Source organism: Bidens hawaiensis, unplaced genomic scaffold (assembly GCF_021521415.1).
Source record: "Bidens hawaiensis isolate Kalapana, Puna unplaced genomic scaffold, B.hawaiensis_p1.1 tig00003540_1, whole genome shotgun sequence".
NCBI classification, from domain to species: domain Eukaryota; kingdom Viridiplantae; phylum Streptophyta; class Magnoliopsida; order Asterales; family Asteraceae; genus Bidens; species Bidens hawaiensis.
In genome coordinates this window covers 1,509,139-1,521,155 of record NW_027491200.1, presented here as the reverse complement: position 1 = coordinate 1,521,155, position 12,017 = coordinate 1,509,139, and the positions used below count along the sequence as shown (strand labels likewise).

Sequence of the window (12,017 nt, the reverse complement as noted above, 5' to 3'; positions counted from 1 at the left end):
TTTCAATATTAGAATGAGGATATGCGTGCATGAAGTTCTATTTGAGGGAGTACCTCAATACATAACATAAAATGATATCATTGAGATGATTTTGATTAGATGATGAAAGTGTTGAAGTTAATAACACTATTTGATGTCTAAATATCGTATGTGTATCCATTGATTGAATTTTTAAAAGGTGATTACACTTTATGTTGTAGTTTCGGTTGTATTATTATTTTGTGTTCAATATCTTCGGATAACAAATGCAGCTTTACAACCAAATACAACAATATTTATTGTGACGTTTAAAATTATTTTATAGGTTTTTTTTAAACGGATTTAAAAAAAAAGATGATTTTAAATTGATAGTTCAGAAAGAATTTTGCATAAGAAACAACTTGTGAGTTGTTACGTTTACTAAAGTCTATGACGGCACATCAAATGTATAACCACATCATGAGAGGGTCATGAAATAACGTGGTGAGTATATTAAGGTGAAATACACTATATTATTATATTTAAATCCTTGAAATTCACTAAGTGTGAATTATAACATATGAACTAATATATGATAACAAGAAATTTAACTTCTTGGAAGTTCAATAAGTATGAATTATAACATATGAATTAGATGACGTATTTAACGCCTTGGAGATTCACTAAACGTGAATTGTAACATAATATACGTTAATGAGATATTTATATCATTGGATATTCATCTTTGAAAATTCACCGAGTGTGAATCATAAGAGATCTATTATGTTATTATTGTAATTAAATTTAAGTAAATCTTAAGAGATTTATTATAATATGCTTACAATATCGATGAATATATGTTTCTATTCTCAACCATTTTGTTTGAACTATGTGAAAGTTTGTCTTTTATTTTGAGATAGTATCTCAATAAATAGTTACAAGAGACAACAACGAAATGTATAAATCACTTTTATGCTAGTGTGAGATCCAAGAGTTTGAGTGTCAATGTAGTTGACTTTATCTCAACATAATAGTGATTGTAGACGAGTAACGTTCATCTTGTTGGTAATAAATGTTTTCATCAAAATGATTCGGATTAAGACTTATAAGTCAATGGTGAAGCCTTGAAGATCAAATGCAAAAGAGTTATGTTCCTTAATAAATGAAAAAATTATTTATGTTCTATATACAATAACTTGTGAGACTTTCCTGAATATTAAGGTTTGGGGATTGTGAATAGGTCTCATAATTATGTCTAAACAAATGGTTGAGTGTTTCAAAGTGATATTGTAATGGTTGTGAAGGATCAGAGTGATGCATCTTCTGTTCACATGCTAAAGTATTGTCGTCTAAAGCATGCTAGACTAATACTTGTTAATTATGGTGCTTTATGAAGACTAATTAACGCGAAAATTTGAAGCATTAACAACACAAGAATTGTGTATGGACAAATTTAAAAAAAAATTCATTCAATATAAGGTGACAATGTAATTTATGAGGATCTTGAGAATACCTCAACTTTCTAGGTTTGCCTTAGAGAGTGATTTAGAATCCTTCTAAGTTGGTGATGTTTGATAACAAACTTTTGACAAGTGTTACTTTATTAGTAAGCAATGATGAACTCATTGATACAAAGACATTGTCTTGTTCAAATCATGAGTGTCAAGTTGTCTTTATAAGTAAAGTTAAACAGACTATATCAAAATGCAAGAAATGTGGGGGGGAAGTCATTTAAGAAACTACTATTTAAAAGTGTGTAGAAATGGTAATTGATATGATTTATCAAACTTGTGTAGAAAGGAAGAACCTTTCTTTACCCCATTATGTTATCCAATAGCACTTAAATGTGGAGGTGTCTTGCATTTGAACTTGGAAGGTTTAGCAATGAGGATTATTGTAATCCAATTAACATTGCAAACACACGACTTAGTGGATGACAAAAAGGTCGTAATGCATAATGGAGATGTGTTTGCCTTAATGATAAGTGTATCTTACATAACAAATATTATAACCAGATTCGTGTGGCCACTGAGGTTATAGTCTTAGAAAGTTGACAATTGGCAAAATTAACTTATAAGTTATAAACACATCACGACAATTGATCTTAACTATGCAAGTTATCTGTAGTGACTAGACAGAGTCAAATATAATGTTATGGATCCAACAACCTGAGGGTTTAGTAGAGATCAAGTTGTGAAATGAGACTAAAGCCCATGAAAAATGGTATATAAAGGAAACCTAACTTAGCTGACTGGAGATCCCAAGATCTAAGTTCAATAGGACAACCTAATTATATATCTAAGGGTGGTCACTGTGGGGGCGTCGCTTATGATAAGTTGACACATAATCTGATATATATATATATATATATATATATATATATATATATATATATATATATATCCTCCTAAATTATAAAGGGAGTCTAATTACTTCCTAGTCCATTCCTATAACAACAGTGACATGTTGTGAGGCTAAGCATAATATATGGTTAATGATTTGTGTAAATCATTATAACCTTAATGCTTTTAATGATTTATGGATAATCACCTATGTGAAAGAGAAATGGGGTCGCTTCAAAAGAAATTGTGGGGGCGTAATTCCTAGAGCTTTCACAAAACGAGGCAAGTGTTCCAGGACCATAATGGACACGACAATGAGGGGATGTGTCTGGCTAGGGAGAGTATTGTGTGAAGTCTATTGCCGTCTACACAAAAGGGGGTTTGTTCAAGGACATTGTGTCTACTAACCGCTAGGAGGCTAAGTATACTTCACATAGGAAGGTTCAAAGCTAACACCTACCTATCCTGCAATACTCAACTGTCGAGATTCAATTGGAAATGTGTGTATTTTGATTGATCTCCATTCATGTAAGGGATTGTTGGAAATTTTTTAGTGAAACATAGGTTTTCACTAACTTTGGACACAAATAATTGTAGTTATATAATTAATTATTTATGGGTTTGTGGTCTCCTATGGGAGGGATTTGTAACGAACCAACGCGTGTCCAAACCGGAGCTATGATGAATAAGGTATCGATGCTCGAAGTTGAGTGGTTTAAATTAATGATATGGAACTCGGGTGATTTTAGTAGAAATTTGTTAAATGTGTTATATGATAACAAATATTTTGTCATAAAATAATATGGATGTTTTATTTTGACGTAGTCTTTTCATGATCAATATTTGGAGTTTTGTTTCAACTCTTAAAATGACATTAAACATGTCATTAATAAAGTGACGGTTTTATTTTGTATAATAAACCCATGCCATTAATTAAATGGGAATTTTTTTAGTCTTTTGGTATGAGCACTTAAAATAATCTTTTGATTCATTTTATATACATAAAGAAACGAAAGAAACAAAAAGTGTGAGAGGAAGTTCCATATTATTCACAAGAGATAAGCACTCTTTAATTAACCATCATCTTCATCCTTTCCATTTAAACTCTATAACACCATTTTATCCGATGAAACCTCGGGCGCGAGAGCCTTCTCCGGCAATACACAAACAGTTTCGGTTTTTGTACCATGGGAGACAGACGGACTCTTTAGTAGAGACCCGAAATCTGTTTTAAGGGAAGCGTATTGAATACGTGCATCAACCAGCGCTCAATAAATTGTTTCGTTCATCTTTTGTTGCAGTCAACGGAGTTGGGTCAAAAACAAGAACTATAGCCATAACAAGGAAAACTAAGTCGAAGTGAAGATATTCAATGGGTAGACGACTTAAGTCAAGAAGTTTATGTTGAAGCTTTTACCAAAGACGTCGGCTTGAATATTCATATTTGTATAAGTTGTACTTAATATTTATTTCTTTTTCGCTTTTGTACACGGTATTTTCCTTATATAACGAGAGTATCGTTATATTAATTTTATTTTTAATAAAAAGTGAACCTATGTCCTATAGGAAGTGGGTTTGGGTGGAGATGAGGAGGAAGTACGCATGGTTTGGGGTGATGGAGTAGGAAAATTTTTATTATATGTGGTATTTAGAAGTTTGGTGAGGTCGGTAGGAATAGAGTTTGATAAAAACAAAAACAAGTTTCGTCAAAAGTGGCATTGCGTGTAATATAAACTTGGGAAACATTAGGGTCTATGCACCGATATCCTTTGTAATGAGAATGATACCCGATAAAAGTTATAGACGTTTAAAAATGATGGGGGATATAACATGTGACTTGCATGTGGAGAGAAAAAATATGTGTTGTATTACTTTTATATCCTTTTTCATTAAGCCTCTACTTGACACATGTCAATAAATTATGACTTTTCACACTTCTCATTTTTATTGACCTTTGTAAAATAACTCAACTCTTTAACTATATACTCTACAACCTAAGCTAAAGTCAAACTCCTAAGTTATTATTATAGTTATTTATTACTGTATATATTATTTACTTATAGTTTTTCACTAAAACTCTTCTCTTTAATTTAATTACGGTTCATTTAGTTTTTGTTTCTTAATTATTTACAAAGTAATAAAGCTATATTTATTTTATAAAATTTTATATCGGTTATATTATCATATAATATAATACTTTATTTATTAGATTTAAAATTGTTACTGTATTTCATTTAATTTAACTTCAGTAAATACTAAATGGTAAAAGTAATACTAACTGGTTCAATAAAATTTGAATTACACTAAATACTCGAAATTTCATTTCACTTTGCTTTCCAATTGGCCCTGTTATGAGTTCTATTTGACCAACCCTTTTTTACTCGGCCCATTTTGTGTTCACCCTAACAAAAATTCCTGGATCAGCCTCTGACGATAAATAAGTAAAACGTAAAGAATTAGAAATATAAATAATACATATTAGTCGTAATATTGAAAAGCTGTGGCAAATATGTATTAGTTTTATTGATTATATATTTGTGTTATTTGTTAATTATTCACAACAACAGTCAAGTGACGGTCGGTGGTATTGTATTCCGGGGAAATGCCTAAGCCTCAAGTTAAACTCTGAAGTCAGCGTGGGCCGGTTAAGCAGGGAAGGCTCAGAAGGTGTGTGAGCCGCACCATCGGGCGGGGGCACATAAGTTTCAGGGGCACAAATTATTTTATATATGTATTTGGTGTTAAAAATAAGGTTATTTGCAATGGTTTATGAGATAATTACATCCTCAGAATGATTTATGCTTATAATAAATCGATCGATAAAAGTTATATCCATGTACATTAACGAATAGAATAATTTTCATTAAGGTCTATGAGCCATTTTATTTTGGCTCGGTCGAGGTATTTAAATTCTCAGTGACAGCCCTGCGGTTAAGACAACATAGTCTGGCCAGAGTGGGGCAACATGGTAAATTTAGAGAATGCGGTAGCCTAAATATAAGAAAGTCATCGTTTAAAAAATGTAAAATAAATAATTTAATTAATAACAATTACATAGTATGTTGTGCCATTACCGAACACTCAAAAATAAAAATAAAATGAATGCTTTGTTCTCAACATTTTTTTTTCAAATTTTATACAAATGAAAATCAATAAATCTAATCTAATCTAATCTAATCTAATCTTATATTCTAATAAAGTAAAATAATTGTGACACATGTCAGTTTATGGTTAAACCTCATAACCTTTTTCCCTCCAAATTAAGATCTTAATTGACCCTAATACATATCCATATTCACTTTCATTTCACATTTTATTTATATTATATTTATACATTTTTATAAAAATAAATATTAACATATTATTTTACTATATATTCCAAACTACTTGGTGAAATCCAAAAATTAACAACAAACCATGTTTTTTAAAGATTGAAAAGAATATATAATTTCAAATGTTATCATTAAATATTTTACTATGTATATTGTTGAGGATTATAAAAAAACAAAACTCGAATATGCTTTCATTTTATAAAGTAATTTTTTAATTATTAAATCATAAGTTTATTCTTAAAAGTTGATCCATTTTTTTAAAAATTAATCCATTTACCTATTATTATTATTATTTTAAATTGTCATATCAATTTATAAATTTTAAATATAAGCTTTATATTATTATATTATATTTTTTGGTTTTTTTATCAAGGATTTTTAGGGTTTTGTGGAACTTAAATTTGGTTTTTACAATAAAAACTGATAATATAGATTGTTTGGTACAAGTTAATTACGTTGGGTCAAAATTTGTTATGGGTCAAAAATAAGAAATCTGTGTGTTTTTAAAAGTTTGAGAATGCAAATAGATTTATTGTCAAATTTATTACGGGTTCAAAGTGTTACTTGAAATGTCATACGGATGAAAGTTAGAAGTTTAAACATTATTTGGGTTTCAAATTATTTCAAGAATATTTTTGGAAAAAATCAAAAGGTTTGGGATTTGATAAACTGATATTTTTCAGTCGACTACTAAAATTTAAGAATAGATTGTGAACACTTACGACATACCACCCCCAAACCTATCAATGCTTCTAACCTGTATTAAATTTGAAACATTTGTGTCAGCATTAAGTTTTCCTTCAATGGTGATCAGAACGTTGTATGGGAAACATGTCATGCAAAAATATGCTCAAATGAAGCAAAATATTCATAAAATTGAACGAGTTAACATTTCATTTTTTATGTTGTCGAACTTATCAAAATCTTTTTCATGGTTTATCTCAGTAAAACATAGTTCCTGAAGAACATCCGCAGTTATAAATTAATATTCTTCTTTCCTTTGATGGGCTGTAAATTCATAAATATATCAATAAAGATAGCGTTTTTTCGGTATTTAGACTGAATTGTCGGAACTATTATTGTATGGCTATTGTATGAGAAGTCTCCCTCCTGAATTCTTTCAATTATACATATATGAGACTGACAATGAAAGTTTCAATAAAAGCAGCGTTCTCGGGTACGTTTTTGCACGTACTTTTTTTTGTTAAGTTTATTCTAAAAAATTATTTGTGATATAAATAAAATCAATTTACATACACATGATAGTATAGACACAAATATTAATGTAATACATTTTTTCATATACGTGATGTCATTATTTACATTACTTTTAATTTTATTATTTAAATAATCTCGTATACTACACAGACTCTAAATTTAGCATTTAAATATTCTATTGAATAGTTTAATAGCTAGTTAAATTATACGGCTTCTATACATTATTCCAAATAGGACCAATTTTAATTGTGGTACGAAAGTCACTCAAATTAATTGTATTACTTTAAAGTTTTCACTCAACTGTCATTAGGTTATCTAATAATCATCTAATCTGAAGTATTTTTCTTTCTGTATTTTTTTAAAACGAGGACTTTTTTGCATTTAGAATATCTTACCCTCTACATTTGAAGAGTCCTGATGTCCCACTCTGGGCAGACCATGTTGTCTTAACTTGGCCCACGCTAGATTCAGAGTTTGGCTTGGGCATGTTCTCGCGGGAAATCATACTATCGACTGACACTTGACAGTCATTGTGCCACCACAAAAGCATAAATCTCTGGCATAACACACGGTGGGACAAAAACCCGGGTGGGTTCCAGGTTCGAACTAACAACCTTTGCACAAGGCTTAGCTCAAATCCTTCATTGTCAATATCCACCAAAAAGTGACATAAATGAGTTCGAACCTAGGTTTTTACTGGAGAGCCCAAGCCTCCAAACACTAGGGTACAAGTGAAGATATTTTTTGTTTTTTTATAAGTTTGTATTTTTTAAATTAGGTAAAACAAATTAAATATATATTAATCTTGATTAATATTTGGTGATTAGTTTTTTACAATTTAATTTAAATTTAATTATTTTGAAGCTTGGTTACTCATTAGTGTATTCGTTAACTAGCTCATACTTCAATTTTACTGAAGAAAGATAATCACTGAACAGTAATTATTGTAACTTAATTTTTTTCAAAACGACATTTATTAAAAAGATAAAGATTAGAGCATCTAATAACACTTGAATTATTTAAAGGAAAAAAAATTTGGGTGACTTTTTGATTGTAAACTTGGTTGTTATTATTAAAATTTTCTTAAAAAAAACAAAAAGAAAGAAAGATAAAAAAAACTATTCACTTCAACCAATCAACCGTCATCTCTAACATATTTGTTTCCTATAAAAACCTAACCACACATACACATCCATGAACACACCTAAAAACTCCAACCCCTCTTCTCTCTCACACACACAAACACAAACACATTTAATAGTTAAGACTATTAACCATGGTGATAAAGCTAGACAAAACTCTATCAACCCTCATGAATGCAAGAATCATAGGTTCAGGAAAAGAAACTATGGTTCTTGCTCATGGGTTTGGAGGAGACCAATCTGTTTGGGATAAGGTTCTCCCTTCACTCACTCAAACCTACCAAGTTGTTGTTTTTGACTGGAGTTTCTCCGGAGCCATTGACGAACCAAACACCCTCTACGATCCGGCTAAATACAACAACTATGATGCTTTTTCCGATGACCTAATCACACTTCTGGAGGAGTTGAACTTGTACTCAATCGTCTTCGTCGGCCACTCTATGTCCGCCATGATCGGATGCATTGCTTCCATTAAAAAGCCACAGTTGTTCAAAAAGCTTATTCTTGTTGGGGCATCTCCCAGGTATATAAATAATTAATATGCATTCGTTTACAAAAGAAAACACCTATATATGATTTTATTTGTATTTTGCTTTAGGAAACTGAAATTAAACATATAGATTATACACACGCGGCTTTAATATAAAGTTTTGAAGATAAGTAATATGATGCTTACGGTTCAAAAGAGAGAGAGAGAGATCTGAAGATTATTTATGTTGGATATAATCTGAGACAAATTAAGAACACCTGTTGTGTGTTTCTATATAGGTATTTTGGCAAAACTAGCTGGTAGCTGGTAGCTGGAAACTGTAGCTCTTTAGATATATTTAGATGTTTGGCAGAGTAGCTGAAGCTTTTAATAAAACGTATAAAATTACTAAAATGGGCATAACTAAAATCAATAATAGTAAATGTATTTATTTTGGAAGGTTATTTAAGTAAATTATCATACTAAAAGCTTGTAGCTCTTTCTAAACATTACTAGTAGGAGCTTTAAGCTTTAAGCTTTAAGCTTTTTCTCCTGATCTAAAAGCTTCAAGCTCCTTGAACCAAACAGAGCTTTTAATTGAGTATGAGTTTTTTCTTAAAAGCTTGAAGCTTGTAGCTCCTAAAAGCTTCATGCCAAACATACCCATAATCTGTTGGAATTACTGAATCGTTCTTTAATTATATATGGTTTGTGGTACAAGTAAGAAGTCTTGAATTGAAGTGCAAATAAAGTTAATTAGAGGGTTATAGATAATTATCAAGTTATAAGAGTAATTATCTTACTTGGCTTTATTATTTTATTAGAGACCTATCAAGGCATGATATATAACGATTGTAATCAAGTTTTGAGTTGTTTTCTTGGTCAATATTATTGGGAGAGTATATTCCTAAACTAATATATTGTTTTACTCAAATACGTTTATATCAATTCAATTCACACTATGATAATCAAGCATAATTACACAAAATAACATGTGAAATATTTTCTTAATTTGACTGTCATAGACGTAAATAACAAGTGAAAACGAGTATATATATGTTATAAATTAGGAGAATATTTGTTGATAGTTTAGATGAGTTTGGGTGTATTTGATTTAAGTTAGAGGGAGCGCTTACGTTCAGATAATAAGTTCGAGGACTAAAAATGTAAATATGCACAGTCTGAATCTCGTAGATGATTTGCCTAATTCTTGTCATAAAATAGAAAAACTGCATTTATTGCAATATTAAATGTGAAAAGATAAAACTAAAAGGAAAGACGGATAGATGTCAACTTGCATGCATGAGCGTTTGTACCTTGTGCACTGATACAACACTTGGGTCCTTTTCTAAAAAGTTTAAAACATAAAATAGAAAGAAACCAAACACCAAAAACATAATTAAGTTGTGACCACGTCAATTACCAATGTATTAACAAAAAGCAATTGCTCTTTAATAGTCAAGACACGGTCTGTCATATTCACTATTATTTTATGTTATCAAATATTTATTATTTATCCCTGTAGTTTTTATTTATTATAAAAGCAATTGCTGTTTAATTACGTTTTTTTTTTTAGATTTTTGGTTTGGTTGGTTTTGATAAAAGTTATCAACCAGATGATTGGTGGCATAACTTATTGTACGTTTGCCTTTCATATGTAATGGTGGTGTTTATGTTTTAATTACCAAAGCTTATAAAGTCAGATAAAATCTCACTGCATGACCAAATTTTTGAAATTGATAAACTATCAGCTGTCTGACCAATCAAAAACTTGCCAAAATGAGCTTCCAAGCTAGCTTTATCTAAGGCTTGGGCTTGTTCGAGCTATTTATCGATCCGAGCTTGAGTAGCTTGTTGCGGCACACATTACAATCATCAAATGTCTATTTTCTAGTAGTGCACTAGATAAATTTCAGTTAATTAATTTTCATGAATCACAGGTACCTAAATTCTGAAGGCTATGAAGGAGGATTTGATATGAAAGACCTTGAACAACTATTCTCGAGCATCGAGTCAAACTACTACGAATGGGCAAGCTACTTCCCTTCGGTTGTTATAGACAAAAAAGACTCCGAATCTGTCAAACTCTTTGGTGAAAGCTTAAAAAGAATGAAACCCGAGATTGGTCTTTCATTAGCTAAAACCGTCTTCTTATCAGACTATTGTGACATCCTTGAAAAGGTGGTGCTTCCATGCACCGTAGTTCAAACAACAAAAGATATAGTGGTCCCACTACCAGTTGTCGAATATATGAAAAAAATGATCAAGGTAGACGTTACGGTTGAGATGATCGATACCATTGGCCATTTTCCTCAACTCACATCCCCTCTTCAGCTTTTCGAAATCATTGATCGATCAATGAATAGTTGCATCTCGGAATCTTTGAAGTGACGACATATGCATTCGGATTAATGGTTTTTATCACTTTACTTTAGAAATATTTTTGTTTTGTTTTTTTATTCTGTTTTGGGGGTGTGCCCATTTGAAAATAGTATGCAATGAATGTGTGTAGGTGGTTGGTTTGTGGGAAGATATCTTATATGTTATTGTGGCTTGAAATGCATTTGTTGACTTTTTAGTCAACGTATGCAATTTGTAAAATTGTCATTGTGTTGTAGTGTTCGAATACAAGTTGTTCTATATCAAGTCTTGTCCTTAATTAATTGACGGTTTGGTTTTCAACCTATCACCCAATAAATGGTTGTTAAAAGCTTGAGACTCATGCATATAAAGCTATTTCTATATGGCCATCAAATTGTCTTCATGACTTCATCTAGAAGCATATTGGGATGTAAATCTTATAGTTAAGTTAATGCGTACAATTTTATTTTTTATTGGAGCTATATTATTACATTTTTACAGTCAATTTCATTTTTTTTTATATGTTATTAGTATTTATAGAAGTTTATATATAAGCTTCAAATAGTTAATAATTATTTATAAGAAAACAATGGTCACAAGTTTATGCGAGTGGTCATGGCTTAGCTCGGGTAGTTTCGGATTCAACTAACACGAAGGTGAAGCATGAAGATGAGGAAAACAAGTGTTCTTAGCTAATGTGTTGAACAAAGGTAGTTTTGGGTTCAAAAAATAATGACGCAACCCTTCAGAGTATATTTTTTTGGTTCAAATGAGGTGGCATTATATCATTGGCTGATGATTTCTAGGTTAGTTTGGGGCACAAAACGAGATGCGCTTTCCACCATGAAAGCTTATATTAAAGCTAAGGGAAAGTTTGGTTCATAGATGTGCTTAAAGGAATTTGTATCAACATACAATTTGGAAATCAAAATCAATGGAATTAATTGCTACAAAAATTATAACTTGTTTGGTTTGTAAATTTATAAAAATAATTAAAATGTAACTTAACTAGAATAGTAAAAATGTCTGTTATATAACGATAAGCTTCAAATGAAACTTCATATCCTAAACGCAAGAACGATATGACTAGAAAGACATTAAAAACTTTTCCAAAGAACCTATCTTTTTCACTCTCGATCTTTTTTGGACCACATTTTCGTCGACAAATCTCTTTCACTTTCACCTTTTTTTCATT

General features: G+C 30.7%; 1 protein-coding gene across 1 annotated transcript in view; it reads left to right on the top strand.

Moving 5' to 3' along the window:
• LOC143623782 (strigolactone esterase D14-like) overlaps positions 1–11,007 on the top strand; it is a 293,982-nt gene extending 282,975 nt beyond the window's left edge. The window contains exons 2-3 of the mRNA XM_077094622.1: positions 8,112–8,515; positions 10,402–11,007. Coding sequence (XP_076950737.1) covers positions 8,127–8,515; positions 10,402–10,852 — 840 coding nt within the window. The 5' untranslated portion in view covers positions 8,112–8,126 and the 3' untranslated portion in view covers positions 10,853–11,007. The remainder of the gene's footprint in view (positions 1–8,111; positions 8,516–10,401) is intronic.
• Positions 11,008–12,017: the final 1,010 nt, after the last annotated feature.